At 41.5% G+C, this 24374-nt stretch overlaps 1 protein-coding gene across 7 annotated transcripts in view; it reads left to right on the top strand.

The window, feature by feature from the left end:
- Window positions 1–24374, top strand: part of LOC126162737 (protein kinase C-binding protein 1) — a 288265-nt gene that overhangs the window by 120536 nt on the left and 143355 nt on the right. For all 7 annotated transcript variants that reach the window (XM_049919405.1, XM_049919404.1, XM_049919407.1 and 4 more), the window contains 3 exons: window positions 3046–3212; window positions 3444–3528; window positions 18566–18746. In XM_049919405.1, coding sequence (XP_049775362.1) covers window positions 3046–3212; window positions 3444–3528; window positions 18566–18746 — 433 coding nt within the window. The remainder of the gene's footprint in view (window positions 1–3045; window positions 3213–3443; window positions 3529–18565; window positions 18747–24374) is intronic.

Consider the following 24374-nt stretch of genomic DNA (forward strand, 5'->3'; position numbering starts at 1 on the left):
ATAGGAAGAGTAAACAGACCTTTGGAGAAAAGAGAGGCACCTCTATGAATTTCAAGAGAGCAAAAGGCAAATCAGTATTAAGCAAAGAGGGGAAGGCTGTAAGGTAGGAGCAATATAGAGAAAGAATGTACAGGGGAAATGAACTTGATGACAGTATTATTGAAAGGGAAGTGGAAGGTGACATGGGAGATAAGATACTGCAAGAAGAATTTGAGGGAGCACTGAAAATTCTGAGCTGAAACAAGCTCTGGGAGTAGATGAAACTCACCTGTACGAGTGTTGCCCAGAAACTAATGTACCACATGTTTTTCTCAGCCAAAAACAAAGCTACAAATGTGAAACATTATGTATTATTATTTGAAGTCTCCTGAGTGAGAGCGCCAAGTCTCCATCACTTCCGACAAATAGGGTAGCTGCAGGACAGTTTCAAAATGGCGTCTGTAGGTGATGTATGATACAAGCAACATACCGTCTTTGAATTTCTCATTGCAGAGAAAGAAACTGTGGGAAAAATTCACAAATGCTTGTCCAAAGTCTACGGAGCATCTGCTGTCAACAGAAGTACTGTTAGTCACTGGGCATGTAGGGTGAGGTCATCAGAAGGCAATTCGACAGAGCTCTACAATTTGCAGCAGTCGGGGAGATCATCCATGGCTGTCACATCTGACATGTTGCAGCGAGCTGATGTCATTCATGAGGACAGGCACATTATGTGGAAGATATTTTGAGAATGATGAAGAGGTGATTCACACAGTGAAGCACTAGCTCTGCCACCAGGACAAGGGTTGGTACCGACAGGGCATACACACCTTTGTTTTGTGCTGAAGGAAGGTCATAGAACAGAATGGAGATTACATGGAAAAATAGTGTGTGTAGATAAAACACCATCCTTTTGTGTGTGTAATTCTCATTATGTTTAATAAAGAATTGATGAAGAAGAAAAAATGTGCTGCATTACTTTGTGGACAAACCACGTGATTACTGAGATCCATTGGAGAACCAGCCATGACAAAGCTATTTCACCTGATAGCAAGATATGAGACAGGTGAAATGCCCTCAGACTTAAAGAACAAATAATCCAGATTCCAAAGAAGGCAGGTGTACTCAGTTGTGCAGATTACTGACCCATCTGTTAAATAAGTCACAGTTGCAAAATACAAACTCAGTTTATTTACAGAAAATGAGAAAACTAATACAAACAAATCTTCGAGAAGGTCAGTTGAGCCCCGGAGGAATGTAGGAGAATGTGGGACAGCAAAGAAAGGCAAACGTAATATTTTTAAGTGTTTATTGCTTTAGAGGAAGCTTTTGACAATGTTAACTGGAATACACTCTTGAAATTCTGAAGAAAACAGGGGTAAAATACCAGGAGTGAAAGGTTACCTACAACTTTTACAGAAACACGACTGCTGTTATAGGAGCTGAAGCACCTGAAAGGAAGGAAGTGAAACAGGGTTGTAGCTTATCTGTCATATTATTCAATCTGTACATTGAGCAAGAAGTAAAGAAAAACAGAGGAGTGTGGGGAGGTAATTTAAGTTCAAGGAGATGAAATAAAAAATTCAAGGTTTTCCAATGACATTGTAATTTTGTTTCATATGACAGAGAATCTGAAAGAGCAGTTGAACAGAATGCACATTGTCTTGAGAAGAGGTTATAAGATGAACATTGCAAAAAGTAATCTAAGATTAATCAAATGCAGTTTAATTAAATGAGGTGATAGTGAAGGAAAAGATTAGGAAAAGACACAATAATAGTAGCAAATAATTTTTGTCATGTGAACAGCAAAGTAACTGACAGTGGCTGAACTAGACGGGAAGTGAACTGGACACTGGCAATAGCAAGAAAAGCATCAATGAAAAAGAGGAATTTCATAACATTGACTATAAATTTAAATTATAAGGATTGTTTCCAGTAAGTATTTATTTAGAGTGGAGCCTTGCACAGAAGTGAAATGTGGATTTAAGCATTTGAGACAAGAAGAGGTTAGTATGTTGAAATGTGATGCTTTAGGATAATTTTGGAGATTAGATCAGTAAATATGGTAACTAATGAAGTAGTACTGATTCAAATTGAGGAGAAAATACTGCATAAAGGAGTTGCCAGTTTGTTGTTGGTGGGAAACATTGGATGTAAAAATTCTAAAGTGAGACACAGCTTGACTACAGTATGCAGGTTCAAATTGGTGTAAGTTGCAATACTTATAGAGATGAAGAGGCTTGCACAGAATAGATTAGCATGGAGAGTTGCATTAAATCAGTCTTTGGATTGAAGACTCCAACAACAGTTGCATATTACACGAAGAGTGCAGTGTTCACTGCAAGTGTCAGATCTTTTGAGAATCCTTTGTCCTTCCGCCTTGGTCTCCTAAAATTGGTGTAAATAATTTTGGTGAGTTTGGGTCTTTTGGCATGACTATCTTTTCAGTATTTTTTATGAGTGTGATTGTGTTGTCCTGTAGTAGGTGCACTTTATTGAATTTATGTAAAACTTTATACTCCTGATGTTTCTCGTGTATGTTATTCCGTTTGGATGATCAAATACTGAAACATTCTTTTTGAATCATGCTAGTTATGCTAGCTCATTTTCATATATAATTTTGAATTTTGTTCCACCTTCTTTTAGAACAAGATCTACAATTCCCAGTGCCAAACTCATTTCGCAGTGGTTCCTAATATCAGTTGATTTTTTGTGTATTAAAATTACAAGAGATACAAAAAATAATTGGCTGTTAGGAGATTGTCAGCTGATCCTCAATAAAGATGTATATAGAAGCGGAGAACGACCATATCTTTATTTATTCAACATGTGTTAACTGAAGTATTACTGTCCAGGGTCAAGGAATGTATTATGTGCAATTTTTCCCTTTCCCTCGGTCGAGATACAGAAATTATTCTCAGTGCTTCTTAGTAAATGGTACACATTATGCAATATGTTAACTAGTGCCATTTTATAGTGTGCGTCCATAAGAAAGTGTTTAAGATTTATACTTTCACTGTATGTTTTTCATATTTTCTAATATCACAATCTTATTTGGCTTTCCAGAAAGATAAGTATTGCTGGACATGCCATAAAGAAGGAGTTGTTCTGATTTGCCACACATGTCCTCGCTCATTCCACTTGCGTTGTGCTCAAATGGAAACTGTTCCTGGTATTGCATGGATGTGTCCTGAGTGTGCAACCATTATGCATGCAGAAAATGTAGATACCAGGTGAGCATGTTAATTAAAATATTTATGAGGAAGTGATACTTGATGCTATACAAAACAAAAACTGTAGTACTAGATATTGCTGACAATAATAAATACTGTGTTTCCTTTAGCAAATGCACACATATAGGAAACATTCTGCCTTTGAATTAAAAAAATTGTTGCAAGTAAATTATCTTCTGGTCACTATCATGTTGTGCCTTGACTTGTTACAGCATTTCATTTTCATTTTAGGTCTGCTGCAATGAAGCAATTGAGCTTGGACAGATTTTGCAGTCTGCTTAAATTTGCACTCAACAGGCTGAAGTCTCTTACAGGGGTAAGCAATTAAAACTTCTCCCATTCCTCAAAACAATTAATTCTCTCTCTCTCTCTCTCTCTCTCTCTCTCTCTCTCTCTGTAAGCTATTGTACGTGCAATAATGTCAGTTGCCCCTCAGGTGTCTGCCTGCCCAGGTAAGCATAGCTCGTGATGTGTGCCCCTTCGCCCCTAACCCACAGTGACGTGGCACACGCAGTGTCGCTGCTGCGTGAATTATGCGTGCAGTGGGGCTCGGGCAAGACACATCTAGGTATTGTGCTGTTGAAAAGCTATACATTATTCAACAAATTTAATAATTTTTTTTATTATGGTTTATGTTCACTGATATAGAAAAATATATTCCATTCCCTATGTCACCCTCTTAGCGTGGAATTTTTATTTATTTGTTATGTTTTCATTATATTTTTCTAAAGTAGACTGTGTTCTTCCTGACGATTCAAACTCTCCACACCAAATTTCATCAAAATCGGTTCAGTGGTTTAATCATGAAAAAGTAAGAGAGTTACATTTGCTTTTATAGCATTAGCATGGTAGTATATATTAAACCCATTGAATATTGTATAAGCATTGCATTCATTCTGTTGAAAAATATAATGTAGAACATATCAACCAATAAAAGCATTTTCAAAATATGATGAAGTTCAAAAGTCAAAGAGTAAATAGTGTTACAGGATTCATACGACTAAGGTCATTGGTCAGTTTACAGCAGACATAAGACACATAAGAATAGCAGAAAATGCAGTTACTGTTCCCCCCCTCCCCCCGGGTGGCAACCATCTTTTGTATGATAAATTACAATCAGTTCAGTGAAAGCCATAGACAGGCAGCAATAGGAGTATTTACAAAGCAATTCAACTGCCCTCCACCTCAGACAAATACAGTTAATAGGTACCGACGACGATGTTTGACCTGATATGTCTTGAACATTGTCCAGAGCATTTTTACCTTAATGCTATGTAAAGCAGTATTTGACAGTGTTCATAATTTTACCCATCTTAGGCCAAAAGTACCATTAAGTTAATTATGGAGAAATTTTAGTGTTTCAGTACTGAAAAGGACTGTTACCAGAAAATGTGTAGCATGTCACTAGTGCAAAGTTGGTAGCAATACACATGAGCCAGTGGAAGACTTTCCAGAGGCAACAGTCCATTTCTCCCAGACACTTATAGATCCCATGGACCTCTTTCCATCATAAGGGGCTTATCACCATATATATTTATGGCTGTTAATAGAAAGACTTGTTTGGTGGAGATGACACCTGTCAGTGACATCTCAGTTGAAACAACAGGAAGAACCTCAGGATTTTCCGTTATAGCTATCCAGCTTGTGTCTCTATGTATCAAGGATGGCAATTTGACTCAACACTGTTCCTCAAACTATTGGAGCTATGTTGGTTAAAACACCACCATATGTAAGCAATAGCATGTAGATTGCTGGCATACGAGATTAAAAGCAGCGCTTATGTGCCGCAAGAACAGCTGAACTGCCACACTGCCACTGGTTTTACTGGTCTCCACACAGCCCTCAAACCTGTCAGTGGAGGAGTGACAGTGGAAATTGTTTATGGGGAGACTATACATGCTGTTGGAGTTTATTTCATCACTACAGCTGCTCACTGAATGAGTACTACCATTTTTACTGCAATGAGCCAAGAGCCAAATCTGTAAGCTACGCCTTTTGCCAGCATCCTGCCATTGAAACCAAAAAGTTCTAGTCCACAAAGACCTTAAAACATCACTGCATGTCATGCAAAGGACACATACAGTGTGCCCACCATTACAACCGCCATATTCTGGATCTTTCCAAATTGTCAAACACAATGGCAAGCAATGTGCAACAACAAACCTCTTAACAGGATCATTGGAATGGGTCAAGCCAGCATTTTTGCTGATGCTAGACATTCCTTCACACCACCAGGAAACCTGGGACTCCACATCGACATCATCACGCCCTCCATATCAACAACTTCAAACCAAAACAGTAGTTGGCATGATCACTCAGGGTGTATACGACCTGGGACAACCGGGCGATCCGGGAATTTTTTCGTCCGAGAGCAAACTAGGAAAAACCCAGGAATTTTTTAGAATTCCAGGAATTTTTCGTTGTTTTAGTTTTCAGTTAAATTTTTGTAATTTTGAGTGGTAAGAATCAATGCTCTAACAAAGGACATTACTGTATCCCCGCTGCTGCAGAATAATATTGCAACAATAAAACGTGAACGGCAAATAACAGAAAATAAAACATGAATTGCATAGGAAATGTGCCATATACAACAACGAAACACAGTGCTCATACAAGCGTTTGCCAACAGTAAAATGTGTCAAAGGCTTTCGGAAGACTATGCAAATCTCAGCCTGACACACTGATTTAACTGGTTTAACTTGTCACATTTTAACTCAAATGAATTGAAAAAAGTGTGATATAATTATTGTTTTACAATGTAATATGTCTTTTTCACTGATGTCTGAGAGACATTTTTTATTTTTTAGTACTTGATTATTTTTAATTTACGTGTCTTCCTTATTTTTAAATCTGGGTGGTGGCTAATAACCTGAAGCAGTATATGTTCTTACTGACAGTATATTACTCAATTCATTGTAATATAATTAATGAAAGAAACTAACAAGAATTCATCTGAAATACACTGTGTGAGCATGTGACTCACGATAAAATAATTAAAACTGAGATTATTTTCATCTGCAGCAGTGCTTGTATGCTGTGGCTCTTGAAAAAGAGTCTGATTTCTGCTGCAGTTCCCTTCTTTCTTTTTCTCTTTCACCTGCAATGAGTGATTTTGATTGCAGCATTATGAGATCAGAAGAATATGACATAAAACAGGAGCAGGTTCCAAACTCTAGTTGACTAAGTGTCTGTACTGTATTTTGGAAGAAGTAGGTTCAGGCATGCAGTCTTTGGCAGTTACTGCTGTATGTCCTGCCCTCAGGCTCGGCATTCGTTTGCTGGGTACAGGCTTGGCACCCCGGGGTTCCTGAGCTGGGGACTAGTAAGCACTGCCAGTCCACCGTCACCGTAAGCTCGGGCATGCTTCAGCGACCACCGTGCGGTGTGGCGGTGGAACTTTGTGTGTCTCAGGGAATGGAGATCTTGGCTTGACCGCCCAGATTGCGAGGATGGAATAAATCTCTATAAAAAAACCCTCAATCTCAAGGTGTACTGCACGCTGATGGGATGCGTGGCTGTTTTGAGGTGGAACAGTCGTTAGCAGGCAACCTCTGGGGAACCTGCCGCACCTCAGTTGTATGAGGCTTACTCGGGCACTCGGGGCTCTGTCTGAGTGGATCCTTACTTCCCTAGCTGCTCGTTGGGCGGAAATGGATCCTCAGAAATCTTCTTTTCCTTCTCCCAGCAGAAAGGGTGGGTCGCTGGAAGGTTCTAACACCCAGTCTATCAAGAGGGCTTGTGTAGTCAGTCCTCCTGACTCCAGCACTTCTTTGATGAGTCCAGTCTTTAGTAACAGAATGCGCTTGCGCAGTGCGACCTTGCTAGTGGATACTTCCAATTCCCGGCAGGCAGCTAACCTCCAAACTGCTAAATGCCTTGGGGAATATGCCATAGACACTGAACTGCACAGCACCTTGAATTATAGCAAATGTGTTGTGACACGCCGGGATCTAGTCGACATTCCCAAGGAGGAACTGCAACTTGAGTGGGCTTTGGAAGGTATAGTTCACATGCAACATATCAAGAAGAGGGTTGATGGCAATCTTATCAAATCTGACTCCTTTTTTCTGATTTTCAGTAGCACGAAAACTTCCAGAGCATGTTAAGGCTGGCTTCCTTCACCTTAGTGTGAGGCCTTATTTCCTGATCCCAATGCGCTGTTTTAAATGCCAGAGTTTTGGACATACCACCTTAGAGTGTAAAGGCGAAGCGACTTGGGGTAATCACGGTAAGGCCATCCATTGACTATATGTTCCCTTTACTTGCCCCCACATGATGCACTAGATGAAGAGGCCCCACTGACCTTATTACATAGCTCCCCCAGCCATTCATAATCTGTGGTGATTTTAATGCTCACAGTGTGCTTTGGGGCTCCGCAGTAACTGTCCCAGGGGTTGAGCAATTGAGAGGCTTCTCCTGTCGTCTTGTGCATACTTGCTACATGCGGGACAGAGCACTCACTTCTGCACAGCGACTGGGTCATTCTCTGTCATTGATCTCTCGTTTTGCTCTCCAGCTCTTGCCCACAGTGCTCAATGGTAAATGGTCAAAGTGATCACTTTCTGATCTGGATTCACCTGCCAGATGGCGTAGGCCCCGAAAGGAAACTGCCGCAATGGGTGCTCAGTAGAGCCGACTGGACACTTTATAGCCAGTTGGCCCAGTTTGAACACTGTGTGAATGTCGAGGCATGGGTGGATCGTATTATCAAAATCATTCACCATGCCACTGCAGCATCCATTCCATAGTCCACAGGGCACCAGAAGAGGCAACCTGTCCCTTGATGGAGTGCCGAATGGCGCTGTGCAATCAGGACCAGGCATGTGGCTCTGCGTAGGTTCCAGTGTCGGCCAACTGCTGAGAATCTTGGAGCCTTTCGGGTGTTGTTGTTGTTGTTGTTGTTGTTGTGGTCTTCAGTCCTGAGACTGGTTTGATGCAGCTCTCCATGCTACTCTATCCTGTGCAAGCTTCTTCATCTCCCAGTACTTACTGCAACCTACGCCCTCCTGAATCTGCTTAGTGTATTCATCTCTTGGTCTCCCTCTATGATTTTTACCCTCCACACTGCCCTCTAATGCTAAATTTGTGATACCTTGATGCCTCAGAACATGTCCTACCAACCAGTCCCTTCTTCTTGTCAAGTTGTGCCACAAACTCCTCTTCTCCCCAATTCTATTCAATACCTCCTCATTAGTTATGTGATCTACCCATCTAATCTTCAGCATTCTTCTCTAGCACCATACAGTAAAGCTGCATGCCCTTGGGAAAAATTACAGCTGTAGTTTCCCCTTGCTTTCAGCCGTTCGCAGTACCAGCACAGCAAGGCCATTTTGGTTAGTGTTACAAGGCCAGATCAGTCAATCATCCAGACTGTTGCCCCTGCAACTACTGAAAAGGCTGCTGCCCCTCTTCAGGAATTACACGTTTGTCTGGCCTCTTGACAGATACCCCTCCATTGTGGTTGCACCTACGGTACGGCCATCTGTATCGCTGAGGCACGCAAGCCTCCCCACCAAAGGGAAGGTCCATGGTTCATGGGGGGCGAGTGCAAAATGTCGCCAAATTATTCAAGAGAGAGAGAAGAGGTCATGGCAGCAGTTGCCGAATACCATTAATCGTTCCATCAAATGTTCCATTGTGTGGGAGACCATCAGGAGAATTTCTAGGAGAGGAGGGATGTGCCCCATGGCTGCTGTAATGGATAGCGGCACTCTCCACACAGATCCGCGAGACATCGCCCAGACTATGGCAGCATATTTTGCCACAGTTACTGCAACAGCCAGTCAGGATCTGGGTTTCCAGCACTATAGAGTGGTTGCTGAGAGGTGTAGTTTGGACTTCCACTCCACCTCTAATAAAGTTTACAACTGCCCATTCTCCATGTGGAAGCTGGATTCTGCATTGTCTGTGGTTCGTGACACGTCCCCTGGTCATGACAGGATCCATTACAGTATGCTACGGCACCTCACAAGACACAACAAAGATATCCTCCGTGCTCTTGTTAATGCCATTTGGGTATCAGGTCACTTTCCTGACTCGTGGCATGAGGCAGTTTTAATTCCTCTTTTGAAACCTGGGAGAAACCGCATGTGCCCAAGTAGTTATCTTAGTGTTGCCCTCACAAGCTGCATGGGAAAGGCCTTGGAGCGGATGGTCAACTGCCACCTTGTCTGGATCTTAGAATCCTAGCGACTCATTGGTCGCTGTCAGTGTGGGTTCAGGAAGTTTCATTCCTCCTTTGATAACCTTTCCCTCCTGGAGGCAGCTATACAGCATGCTTTCCTATGCCGCCATCACCTTCCAGGTGGATTTTTTGACATCGAGAAGGCCTATGATACTACTTGGAGGAGTCTAATCATGGAGCAGCTTCACGAATGAGGTTTTCGTGGTTGGTTGTCTTCCCAGTTTTATTCAGTCCTTCCTCTCGCCACAATATCTTAGATACCGAGTCGGTCTGATCGCTGTGGGCACCATAATGGTGTCCCTCAAGGTAGTGTTTAAGTGTGACTGTCTTTGCCATAGCTATTAATAGCATTATGTCCATAGTGAAAAGTCCTGTCCCGTGTTCCTTGTTTGTGGATGATTTCTCTGTGTTTTGTTCTTCTTCAAGCCTCGCAACGACAACACACCAGTTGTATCTTACTCTTAGATGTTTGGATGAATCAGCACAGAAGAGTGGTTTTAAGTTTTCCACCGAGAAATCCGTGTGTGTTCTTTTTCACCATTCTCGTTTAATTTTAACCTTTCCTGAATTGAGGATGAGGGGTACTGTCCTTACTTTTAAAGACACAGTGCGATTTGTGTGCCCATTTTTTGACTCAAAGCTTACGTGATTACCTCATCTTGGAGACCTGAAACAATGGTCACTTAAGGCTTTAAGTGTTTTAAAACGTCTTAGCCACAGTACATGGGGAGCAGACAAGACTTATCTGCTCCAGTTTTACTGGGCATTTGTGCAATCTCGGTTTGATTACGGGTGCACGGTGTATTTATTCTTATTTAAACATGCTGGACGTTGTGCACCATGAAGGGATTAAGTTGGCCACTGGGGCATTCAGTATAAGCCCCATATCAAGCCTTTGTGCAGAGGCTAGTGAACCGCCTCTTCATATATGGCAACGGCTACTTGCAGTGTGCGAGGCATATAAAACTATGTCCACACCATACACACCTGCATACTACGAGGTGCATTCAAGTTCTAAGGCCTCTGATTTTTTTTCTAATTAACTACTCACCCGAAATCGATGAAACTGGCGTTACTTCTCGATGTAATCGCCCTGCAGACGTACACATTTTTCACAACGCTGATGCCATGATTCCACGGCAGCGGCAAAGGCTTCTTTAGGAGTCTGTTTTGACCAATGGAAAATCGCCGAGGCAATAGCAGCACGGCTGATGAATGGGCGGCCACAGAGAGTGTCTTTCATTGTTGGAAAAAGCCATAAATCACTAGGAGCCAGGTCAGGTGAGTAGGGAGCATGAGGAATCACTTCAAAGTTATCACGAAGAAACTGTTGCGTAACGTTAGCTCGATGTGCGGGTGCGTTGTCTTGGTGAAACAGCACACGCGCAGCCCTTCCCGGACGTTTTTGTTGCAGTGCAGGAAGGAATTTGTTCTTCAAAACATTTTCGTAGGATGCACCTGTTACCGTAGTGCCCTTTGGAACGCAATGGGTAAGGATTACTCCCTCGCTGTCCCAGAACATGGACACCATCATTTTTTCAGTACTGGCGGTTACCCGAAATTTTTTTGGTGGCGGTGAATCTGTGTGCTTCCATTGAGCTGACTGGCGCTTTGTTTCTGGATTGAAAAATGGCATCCACGTCTCATCCATTGTCACAACCGATGAAAAGAAAGTCCCATTCATGCTGTCGTTGCGCGTCAACATTGCTTGCCAACATGCCACACAGGCAGCCATGTGGTCGTCCGTCAGCATTCGTGGCACCCACCTGGATGACACTTTTCGCATTTTCAGGTCATCATGCAGGATTGTGTGCACAGAACCCACAGAAATGCCAACTCTGGAGGCGATCTGTTCAACAGTCATTCGGCGATCCCCCAAAACAATTCTCTCCGCTTTCTCGATCATGTCGTCAGACTGGCTTGTGCGAGCCCGAGGTTGTTTCGGTTTGTTGTCACACGATGTTCTGCCTTCATTAAACTGTTGGACCCACGAACGCACTTTCGACACATCCATAACTCCATCACCACATGTCTCCTTCAACTATCAATGAATTTCAATTGGTTTCACACCACGCAAATTCAGAAAACGAATGACTGCTCGCTGTTCAAGTAAGGAAAACGTCACCATTTTAAGTATTTAAAACAGTTCTCATTCTCGCCGCTGGCGGTAAAACTCCATCTGCCGTACGGTGCTGCCATCTCTGGGACGTATTGACAATGAACACGGCCTCATTTTAAAACAATGCGCATGTTTCTATCTTTTTCCAGTCCGGAGAAAAACAATCGGAGGCCTTAGAACTTGAATGCACTTCGTATACTGTCGCTCAGCTTCCTCTGGCATGGGTTTTTCATAACTGGACATGAGCAACGAGGCCCTATGGGATTCGTGCACAGGATTGCCTTTCTGAGATGGATATGGCTGGTCATAATGCTTTACATTGAGGTTGGAGCAGATTTCCACCTTGGCTCCTCCAGAGACCCCGACTTATTTCAGATTTGACTAATTTTAAAAAAGATAGTACGCCAGATTCTACATTCTGTTTTTTAACACTTTAGATGTGCATCACGGTTTTACCGTCATTTACACTGATGGCTCCAAACAAGGGAATTTCCTTGGCTGTTCTGTAGTGTTCCCTGATCATGTCACCATAATTCGTCTACCTGTTGAATATAACGTTTTTGCAGCGGAGCTCCACGCGATCCTGAAGGCACTGGAGCAGATGAATCATATTCGGGGCAATCGGTTTCTCATCTGCTCCGATTCTCTTAGTGCCTTAAAATCGTTGCAGAATCTGTACCCAGCTGAGGAGTTGGTCCAGCTGATATATGACCAACTGTACTTGCTCCAATGGTGCGGTAAGCAGGTGTCATTCTGCTGGGAGCTGGGTCATGTCGGAATATGGGGCAATGAACAGGCCGATTAGGCTGCCTGTCAGTCTGTCATCTCTGCTCTCCACAGGAAGTGCATGCAGTTGTGGGAGGAAGAATGGCTGGCAGTGATGGCCAATAAGCTGCGGTTGGTGAAGTCAGCAACTCGGCCGTGGCGTTCCTACTGCCGGTTGCTCAGGCGGGATGAAGTGACCCTCACGCATCTTCGGATTGGGCACTGTACTCTCACACATAGCTTTCTATTACGGTGGGAGGATCCCCCGTTTTGTGATGCTTGTGGTGTGCACATCTCTGTCACCACAATTTAACGGAGTGCATTTAATACCGTGATGCAAGGGCAGAAGCAAAAATTGGTGGGGCTCTGCACTCTGTTTTAGCTGATGATGAGACAAGTGTATCGGTTATAAAGTTTTGCAGTGTGTCTGGACTGTGGCCTAAACTTTTAGGCTGGAGGTTTTAGTGTATTGCGGAGTGGCTGGCTCCTCCCTTTTTTCCTTGCGGTCAGCCAGCCACTTCCATCTGCTATATTGTTTTAGCTCCTTCTACCAATTTCTTCCTGTGTAGTCTGTATTTTACTGCTGACACCATGTTTCGTTCTGTGCTTTGGTGTGGGTACGCCTATAGTTTTCCAACCTTTGTTCCGTGTGTTTTACATTCTGTTTTATCTTCCTGTTCTGGGTATTTTCTTGACACCCGTCTCAATCTGGTTTTGAGCGGGCGCTGAAGACCTTACCGTCTTGCGCCCATACAAACCTCTCCATCATCCATCCATCCTGCTGTATGTCCTGAGGAAAAGATGATGATGTATGTTGACAATCAGCATTGCAATTGCCTGCCAGTGTCAGACTGTAGTCAAAACATATCTGCCACATTCAGCTCGTTTATGTCGTAATGCTATACAGCTTCATTCTTTTGTCCACATTTTACCGAAATGATAGAGCATAGTTCGATAATAGCAAAAAGGTGCTTTGTGAATGATAATGTCAACAGGATAAACAAGAGTGGATCTGTGACTGCAGTGGGTTGCACTGTTTTGAATCTTCTTAGCAAATTAAAACTGTGTGCTGGGTCAAGACGTGAACCCATAATCTTGTTTTTCATAGGCAGTTCCTTTTGAGTCAGTTTCTGGTATGTTCTTCATTTGATGCCACTGAGTAGTGACACCCTGTACTTTCTTTTTGCTAAATATTAATTGAACAATTTCCTCTGATTCCATAATGTGCCATATTATGTAAAAGTGAAGTATGGTTTAGGCAATCAAAGACTTTTTACTACATCAAAGAGGATACAAAGAAAGACAGACCCACACACACTATCAAGTTGAAATAAACACTGTATTTAGCACTACAAGGCAGTTTTGGTGTTAGGTCATTGGCAGACACACTGATGCATGTGGACACATCCACAGAGTAGATATATAAAAGAAATTGCATATCATACAAATTTAATATGGCTATGCTGTAAATGTACACAGCCACAAAACAAATAACATGTAAGTACTTGTACTGGTATACACCACAAAACAAATGTTTGATAACTGCTTATACTTGTTCATAGTGTAGTTTCAGTTGCCTGAGACTGCAGTCGTGTGTGTGAGTTGCGTTTGTGTGAGTGTTTGTGTATGTGTGTCTGTCATCTATTGTTGACGAAGGCCGTAATGGCCAAAAGCTTTAATTGTGAGAGTCTTTTTGTTGTGTCTATCTGCAACTCAGCGTCTCCACTATATAGTGTGTAGCAACTTTCCTTTTCATTATACTGTTGCATTCCATCCTGGATTTTCCACTGTTTGATTTTTATTCGTAGTTTAGTCACATGTGTTTCTTGTGGGTATAATCAAGAAAGTCAAAGGCCTAGCTGCTGCAGCGTGCATCACTGAGTGCGTTCAGCAACTACCTGGGGAACCTACTCCCATCTTGAGTGAGATCACATGCTGAATGTACCGAGTCCACCATGGTTTTCCTTGTTATTGTGACAGCTATTCCTCTGAAAGCTACACTTCCTTGTAACATTATGGTTCCCAGTGAGATAGCATTGCATCCCTCTGGGAAAATCAAGACCTTCTGAGGAAAATCAGCCACAGTCCTGCTGCATCAAAGGTTTTATCAGCAATAGTCAACACCTCACACATCTGTATTGAATTGTACACTGACAGCTGTGAAATCAATACAGTACACACATTTGCCTTCCACTCGTAGATCTGAGAACCTGACACTGTTCCTCATTTACCTCCAGATAAAGACTAACTTTCAAACTCAAGTGCATTGGAAGGCACAATAGTTTCAGGGAGCTCTGGCAGCAGTAGAAATACTTAAGCTGCAACAATTATTGCCACAGAGCTTTCGTAGCTGCTGAAGCCCAGGACAACACCCTGGACTTATCAGCTGTGGCCATTGCAGCTTTTAGTTGCCTCGGCCGGCCGGAGTGGCCGTGCGGTTCTAGGCGCTACAGTCTGGAGCCGAGCGACCACTACGGTCGCAGGTTTGAATCCTGCATCGGGCATGGATGTTTGTGATGTCCTTAGGTTAGGTAGGTTTAATTAGTTCTAAGTTCTAGGTGACTGATGACCTCAGAAGTTAAGTCGCATAGTGCTCAGAGCCAATTGAACCATTTTTAGTTGCCTCTATAACAATCCATAATTGCAGAAGTGTTGCAAGTGCAGGATTTTCTGCATGAACCAACCTCTTGATTATGTCTCATAAATATTCGATGGGATTCATGTTGGGCGATCTTGGTGGCCAGATTACTGAATAGTCCAGACGGTCTTAAAAACCAGTCGCAAACAATTTTGGCCCAGTGACACGACACACTGTCATCTGGAAAAATTCCATTGTTGTTTGGGAATATGACATCCATGAATGGTTGCAAATGGTCTCCAAGTAGCTGAACATAACCATTTCCAGTTAATGATCCGCGTATACACAGCACACACCATTATAGAGCCACCACCAGCTTGCACAGTGCCTTGACAACAACTTGGGTCCATGGCTAATTGGGGTCTGTGCCACATGTGAACCCTACTATCAGCTCTTACCAACTGAAATTGGGACTCACTTGGCCAGGCCACGTTCTTTCAGTCATCTAGGGTCCAAGTGATATGGTCATGAGCCCATGATGTGCCATTAGCAAAGGCACTTGCATCGGTCATCTACATCTACATCTATATCTACATATATACTCCGCTAGCCACCAAGCACCAAGTGCCAAAATCATATTTCCCCCCCTCTGTTCCACTCGCGGATTGTGCAAGGGAAAAACGACTGACTGAGCTCTTATTTCCCTTATCTTCGAATGGTGATCATTGCACGATTTGAAAGTTGGTGGTAATAATATATGCTCTACATCCTCGGTAAAGATTGGATTTCGGAATTTAGTGCGCAGCCCCTTCTGTTTAGCGCACCGTCTATCTGCAAGTGTGTCCCACTTCAAACTTTCTATGAGATTTGTAATGCTCTCGTGATAGCTAAATGTACCAGTCACGAATCTTGTCACTCTTCTTTGGACCTTCTCAATCTCTTGAATCAGACCCAACTGGTAAGGGTCCTATACAGATGAACAGTACTCCAAGACTGGACGAACTAACTTATTTTAAGCTCTTTCCTTTGTTGAAGGACTGCATCGCTTCAGGATTCTACCAGTAAACCGCAATCTAGAGTTCACCTTACCCGTTACTTGTGTAATCTGACCATTCCATTTGAGATCATTTCGAATAGTCACACCCAGATACTTAACGGACGTTAACTGCTTCCAAAGACTGGGCATTTATTTTGTACTCGTACATTAATGGGAATTTTCACCTTGTTATATGCAGTAGGTTACATGTACTAATATTGAGAGATAACTGCCAGTTTGTACACCACGCATTTATTTTCTGCAAATTCTCATTGATTTGTTCACAACTTTTGTGTGATAGTACTTTCCTGTAGACTATAGCATCATCGGCAAACAGTCTCAGGCCGCTGTCAATACCATCAACCAGATCGTTTGTGTAAATCGTAAAAAGCAGAGGACCTATTATGCTGTCCTGGGTCACACCTGAAGTTGTTTCTGTTGAAGTCACCCCATTCAGGATGACATACTGCTCTCTGTCTGTTAGAAAACTTTCTATCCAACCATATATGTCATTGGATAGACCATAAGCGCCCACTTTTTGTAGCAAGCGACAGTGCGGAACTGAGTCAGACGCCTTTCGAAAGTCGAGAAATATGGCATCAACCTGGGAGCCGGTATCTAGAGCCTGTTGTATATCATGCACAAAGAGGACCAGCTGTGTCTCGCATGACCGCTGTTTCCTAAAACTGTGCTGGTTTCTGCAGATGAGCTCCTCAGAGTCGAGAAAGGTCATTAGATCTGAACACTAAATATGTTCCATGATTCTACAACAAATCGATGTCAGTGAAATTGGCTCGTAATTATGTGCATCCAATTTTCTACCCTTTTTATAGATTCCTATGACCTGGGCCTTCTTCCAGTTTCGTGGAACTTTCCTCTGTTCCAATGATCTCTGATGATGATGGATAAAAATGGTGCTATATTTGTAGCATAGTCAACATAAAATCTTACTGGGATACCGTCTGGGCCAGATGCCTTCCTGGCGTCTAAGGATCTTAACTGTTTTACAATCCCAGATACACTAAACACAATGTCAGCCATCCTTTCGTTTGTTTGATAATTGAATGAGAGAATGGCGCTGCAGTCCTCTACCGTAAATGAGTTTTTGAAAGTTAGGTTTAGAATTTCGGCCTTCTGTTTATCATCATCATCATCATCATCATCATCATCATCATCATCATGATCAGTTACATTACCCTTACTGTCAGTAAGAGAAGGTATTGAATTATTTGTAGTGTTCATAGATTTTAGGTACGACCAAAATTTTTGGGGTTATTTTTAGAATCTGCAGATAAAATATTGCTTTCAAATTCGTTAAAAGAATCTCTCATTGTCCTTCTGACAGCTGCTTTCATTTCGCATAATTTCTGTTTGTCAGTGGGGCAGTGACTACATTTAAAACAACTGTGCAAAATTCTCTGCTTTTTCAGTAACTTTCTAATATGTTTGTTGTACCAAGGTGGATCCTTTCCCTCCCCTATACTTTTACTAGGCACATACTTCCTTAGCACATGGTGGACAATACCTTTAAATTCTGACCAAAGATGCTCAATATCTTTGTGTCCTGCAGTGAATGTTTGGAGCTGACTATGAAGATATTCATTAATGACATTTTTATTTGCTTTCTCAAACAAGAAAACTCTATGCTGTTTCTTTGGTTTTTTTTTTTTTTTTTTTTTTTTTTTCAGCTTCCACTGACATAGAAGCCACAACGACATTATGGTCGCTAATACCTTCTTCTAGATTAACTTCCTCAAAAAGATCAGGTCTGTTTGTCGCCAAGATATCTAATATGTTCCCATCTTGGGTTGGTTTTCTAACCAATTGCTCAAGGTTGTATGTTGAGAGCACTCCTAGAATAACTTCACACGAATCTTTCCTGATGGTATTATGGCTGCATGACAGGAATTAACAGATTTTGAACATGGAATAGTAGTTGGAGCCAGAAGCATCTGACATTCCATTTCAGAAATTGTTTGGGCATTAAGTATTCCGCGATCCAAAGAGCCAAGAGTGTGCCAAGAATACCACATTTCAGGCACTACCTCTCACCCATGGACAATGCAGTGGCTGACGACCTTCACTTAACGAGCGAGAGCAGTAGTATTTGTGTAGCCACAGCCCACTGACACAAAATTTTGCCACATTGTCCTAACAGATACGTTCATCATACGTCCTTAATTGATTTCTGTGGTTATTTCACGCAGTATTGCTTATCTGTTAGCTCTGATAATTCTACACGAACACTACTACTCTCGCTCGTTAAGTGAAGGTCGTCAGCCATCGCATTGTCCACGGGTGAGAGGTAGTGCCTGAAATGTGGTATTCTCAGCACACTCTTGGCCCTTTGGATGGCGAAATACTTAATGCCCAAACGATTTGTGAAATGGAATGTCAGATGCTTCTGACTACCATTCCGTGTTCAAAGTCTGTTAATTCCTGTCAATTCCTGTCATGCGGCCATAATCCCATCAGGAACCTTTCCACGTGAATCACCTAAGCATAAATGACTGCTCCACCAATGCACGAGTATACGTGATACTACTTCCATCTGTACATGTGCATATCACTATCCCATGACTTTTGTCACCTCAGTGTTTGTGTTATAACTTTCATAACTACTCTCTCTTAATCTAATTAACATATATTTCTCTTCTTAATTTTGTTTCAGAGTGAACCATTTTGGAGGCCAGTGGACCAAAAAGAATTTTCTCGATATAGAGAATTTGTAGTTCATCCTATGGACTTTTCTCAGCTTGAGTATAATATCAGAAGGAAAGCATATGGCAGCACTGAAGCATTTATAGCTGATGTTAAGTGGATACTTCATGACTGTATTGTGTTTAATACACGTTAGTACGTTTATTCGAGCTGAGTTTTTATAGTCATATAACCACAAATTTCTGTCCATATAATTTGTAGTTTACCATTAACAAGTCTGTTTTATCTGTAAAAATTTGATCAACTTTTTCATGTTCTTATCATCTTCCCAGTTAACAATCAATTAGAAGTTGGACAGTTACCATCCATGTAAAAGAAAGAACTTTGAGCTTTCACAATCAACTCTTCTTGAGGAACTGAAATATAGACTGGAGGAAGAAAAAGTCTTCAGAAGAAATTATCTAGGTTAAGATGCAATAGATGGCAAATATTTTAGATTTGTAGCTATGATTAAAAAAAAGGAGTTTTACTAGTGTAGAAACAGTGAAGTACAGACATTTCTTTTGTTGTTTTGGTGTTCAGTCCCAAGACTGATTTGATGCAACCCTGTGAACATGCCTATCTTATGCCTATCTCTTCATCTCTGCATAACTGCTGCAACCTACATTGATTTGAACTCCCGTACTGTATTCGAGCCATCGTCTCCCCCCTACACTACTTACCTCCTACACTTCCCTCTATTTGGACCTTGTGGTCCAGCGGTAAAGTGCATGCCTGAAAACTGAGAGATTGCAGAATCAGATCGTGGTTGAATCACGTATTTTTCAGCCTGCATTTTAATTAGACCTTCACCTCTAAATAATGTAAGGAGTCACCAGAAACAATGCATGCTTCAGATTCCACATTAAACTGTTTGTCCCCTTTCCCCAGTTGAATAACTGTGGTAGGTTAGGTGCACACAAATTGCCAAATTGGTGTCTAATTGAAAGACTAGCAACAGGCCATTGAACTACACAAAATTATTATTTTATTTTATCAAATTAAATATTCCTTAATGCCCAGAGTTTGTTCTATCAACCGGTTCCATTTTTTGATCAACTTGTGCCATAGTTAAGTTTTCTCCCCAATTCAGTTCAGTATCTCCTCATTAGTTATCTGATCAACCCATCTAATCTTCAGCAGTTCAAAAGTATCTATTCTCTTCTTGGCAGCAGGCTTTGTCATCCATGTTTCACTCCCATATAAGGATACTCTCAAAACAATTACTTCCAGAAAATGAACAGTGTAAAGAAAAGGTAGGTTGTTACTTACTGTAAATTGTAATGTAAACATGTTAAGTTGCAGACAGGTGCTGTCATCAGAAGGCACGCGCACACGCCCACACACACACACACACACACACACACACACACACACACACACACACAAGCAAACAAGCAAGCATATCTCACGCATACATAACTGCCATCTCCCGTAGCTCCAGAATGTCACTCTACTTAAAATTTGACAATTTCGTGAAACACTGGAGGGAAGTAGCATTAAATTGTACCATTGCACCAACTCTTATTGTATTTGATCAGATTTACAATAGAGTTATCATAGAGTACCAGTATTACGGACATATAAACATATATGCTGACAGACAAAGATGAGATTGTTGTCCTCCAGAAAATAGTACTAGAAAAATATGTCATCTTATTTTGTTTAAGGGAAGCAATATTGATTTACCAAGTAGGTTGCATGTTGCATATGAGCAATTCACTCCTTGCATTCACATATTAGAATAACAGTTAAAATTTTACCAAATTTAAATCGCTTTGAAAACAATAAGGCAACATTCAGCAAATGCCAGGCAAATGAAATGTGTCATAATGAGATGATTGTAATTGTTGTTGCAAGAATGAATTACAGCGACAACACCCGTATTGGAAAAGTACCATCAGTCCACACTAGGTCACAGGATGAGCGGAAGCTTGAGATTTGAGTAGAATTGTAACTGCAGTCTTTTATTTATTTATTAGTGCTGTTCTTACACAAGACTTGTACCCTAGAAGATACTTCAATCCATGTTTCACAGTTATTTTTATTATTAAAAGTAATAGTGCCTTAATAACACTAAGATAGGATATTTTCATAGCACCAACAAAAATAACTAGATCACAGACCAATCAGAAGATCGAACAGAACCCAATATTTCCCAAACTGTGGCGTAAAATGTTCAAACAGTTTAAATCATATTCAAAGACAGGCCTACTTTCACTACAGGCATTCTTTTATGAGAGTAATACCTTGAGATTGCCTGCAACAACGGTGGGCTGTGTGATACTTTCACTCTCTCTCTCTCTCTCTCTCTCTCTCTCTCTCTCTCTATCTCTCTGTCTGCAGTCTTCCAGAATAAGGAGTCACAAGAAAATTAAAGTCACTGAGGTTATTAGTTCGTGTGTTGTGATGAATAACACTTGAAGTCTGAATAGTATGCTCTCTGAATGTAATTGCTTGACACAAGTCTAAGGCTAGGCGGGCACTGGCGATTTTCCGTCGCGCGATTTATTTGTCGCAAGAATGAAACACAGTGGCTCGAATAGGAGCGCGCGCACGTGCGACAAAAAAGTAGCGGCGATTTGAAAGATGCAACCGGCCCTATTTCACGTGCGATGCGATTGTTGCAGGTGTTGAATGATTCACAGGCACTGGCATGGGCCCGTGCGCACTAGCGACGCAATTTCTCAGTCAGTCGCTCTCGCTCTGTGTTGCATACACACAAGTTCAGTGCGCTAGCAGCATGTCTGATAACGGGAGTTGCACTACGGATGACATTGTAAGTTGTGTTGTCAATTCAGAAAGACTAATTGCAGAAGTAGAAAAGCGACCAGCTCTCTACAACAGGAAATTAAAAGAATACAGTGATTGCAATTTGAAAGAGAAACTATGGGGAGAAGTATGCTGCAGCCTAATTCGGAACTGGACTGAACTGCCTGGACCAGAAAAGACTAACAAAGGTATTTTATGGTTCACTTATTTTATTCATTCATGTAGACATCACAGTTACAACAATTTAAATTTTTTCATATTGCCAAGATACTGATCCTTGTGGAGTCACAAAGTAGTTTGCAAAATAATCCCTTATCTGCATACCACACGCATCAGCTCTTATTCCTACAGGCTCACAGCCTTGCAGAAGGCATTCGTACGACTCGTCCTCAGTTCGTACACCGTTATTTCGTGTCACGAAATTATGCAGACTACAACATGCTTTTATGATTATGTCTGAAAAACCAACATCCACATCCATAGGTCAATGAAATATTCTCCATTTGTTAGCCAAAATCTCCAAAGTACATTCCACCATTATACAAGCACGACAATGTCTATAATTAAAAACACGCTGTTTCATTGTCAGGTTTTTCTTCAAGTACGGCCGCAGAAAATGTCTAGACAGTGCAAATGCTTCATCTTCTACAAAATTAAAAGGTGGAGGCTCTCCTTCCTCGTCGTGTGGTAATTTTTGAGGATTTGGAATCTTTAACTGATTAGATTTCAGTTTTTGATAGAAGTTGGATTTCTTGAACACATTAGAATCCCCATTGGTTCCGTACGAGCCCACGTCTATCACAGTGAAACAATAGTCAGCATCCACTACGGCCGAAAGTATTGTCAAAAACTAATTCTTGTAATTATAAAACTCTGAACCACTGGCAGCAGGCTTCTTCAGTCTCACATGTTTCGCGTCCACTGCACCAATTCAATTTGGAAAGTCAGTTCTGTCTAAAAACTGTTTGGCAATAATCTTCCAATCATCTTCAGTTTTATCTGCCATATGAATAGGCCGTAGACATTGCCACAACTGCTCGCATGTATCCTTCACAATTTCACTGATTGTAGTGGCTGCCAGTAGATATTCGTAGTGTAATGAGCAAAAGCTATTTCCAATTGGGAATAATATTCAGTAACAGCATTAATATTTATTCATAGAAGTATTAAGGCAAATACTTACAATAAATTATATACAGTGATAATTTCATTTATGACAGGTAAAGAAATTCAAAGGAAGTGGAAAAATCTGAAGGACTTCTTCGCAAGAGAACTGGCATCACAGAAAAAATCTTCGTCTGGCGAGACTGCAAGAAAATGGAGGAAATATCTATACTTCGATGCAGTGTTATTTCTGCTCCCTCAAATGGAAGACAGACCGACCACCAGCAACATCGAAATTATGCCCAGTAGCACAGGGAACAAGGAAGTAGGTTCTCCCCCCAGTTTGTCTTCACAAAACAACGATACTGCACAGAGCACAAAAGTATGACATCCTACGAAAAGAGAAGCCAAGAAGGTTACGTCCTGTGAGGAATCTCTATTAAATATATTAAGACAGACAAAAAGAAGAAGTTAACGAGGATAAGAATTTTGCATTAATGCTTGTCCCCATGCTGGTGAAGTTAAACGAAGAACAGAAACATTACGCGAAAATAGAAATACTGAATGTGATGAGGAATGCCAGATATTATCAGCTTTCACCGATTTTTCCACAGCATCTGAACATGTGTTATAACACAACTCAAGCGACTTATAACACCACTCAAGCAACTTATTATCCAGCATCTTCATTCATTCAGCCGTATTCTTCAAATGTCCTAAATGAAACGGAACCTCCATAAAATTTGTTCATGTGCCCCTTTGCTGACAACCACAACAAGACCACAGAAACCTCTATGCGCAACATGGTTTTGCAGTTTTCTCATGAAACAAGTTCGCCAGTTTCGACTTGCAGTAGCGATTTTCTTGATGTATCTGATCAGTATTGTAAAATGGCAACAACAATTGTTGAATGAAATGATTCTCTTGATGTATCTAATCAATAATGTAAAAGAACAATAAAAACTGTTGAGTGAAATAATGTGCGCTCACCTCAAAGTCACTGATGAGCGCTCCTCGGGTGGTATACACTTCCTCCATGTCGTATCTTGTTTTGTTATATTCGGCCCTACTGTCTGAAGCAGTGTATCAAAACTATTCTTAATCATTCGATAATATTGAAAGAATTTATTTGGGTGATTTTTGTAACTCTTTGTGTAATTTGTAAAACTGCCCTTTCACTAGTCTTTGACTTACAATTGGATGCACCCAGTAATGACATTTTCGCTGTTTTCTCGCTCTTCTTCGTAGTAAAAGCGCCACCAAACAAGCTGTTTTGATGAAATCCATGCTGGTACTGAGAGTATTTGCGATTTTCTTGACGCTGTGTGCGCACCACAATGTACTACAATGTACTTCCGTGACAGCGATTGTTAAGTCGTGCCGACTGAAAAATCGCCTGTGCGCGCCTAGCCTAAGTCCATCCAATGTATACTGTCTTGTGACCGCAGTGTTTGTGGAGGCATGGCTCGTGTACCAATGTGGGGGTGTTTGTTGCGGTGGTGCTGTAATCCTCCATATTTGGTACTGCTGTTGGAACAGCCTGTTCTGTGGCCAGGTGGCCATTTATGTATAGATTCAGCAGACAGATACTTGATTGGCATGCCGTGAACACATGATCACTGGATGCAAGGTAATGCTGCGGAAGGCAATTTGAGTGCTGCTCCTTCTTCTGGAGTCTTCTGGACACTAACTTGTTAACATGCTGATGTGTTGTGATCAGTCTCTCTATTTGTATATAATCCATACTGTGTTGTGAGACCAGAGGGGACCTATGATACGGCAAAGTGCCGATTGTGTCTGTAGTGCAGGTACACCTAATTGCAGTGTATAGCAGATGTGTTACAAATGTGACTGTTTTTATTCTTTCTGAATAGTGTTTCTTATTCTTAAATTATTTTCTACCC

Source organism: Schistocerca cancellata, chromosome 2, assembly GCF_023864275.1.
Source record: "Schistocerca cancellata isolate TAMUIC-IGC-003103 chromosome 2, iqSchCanc2.1, whole genome shotgun sequence".
Taxonomy (NCBI): Eukaryota; Metazoa; Arthropoda; class Insecta; order Orthoptera; family Acrididae; genus Schistocerca; species Schistocerca cancellata.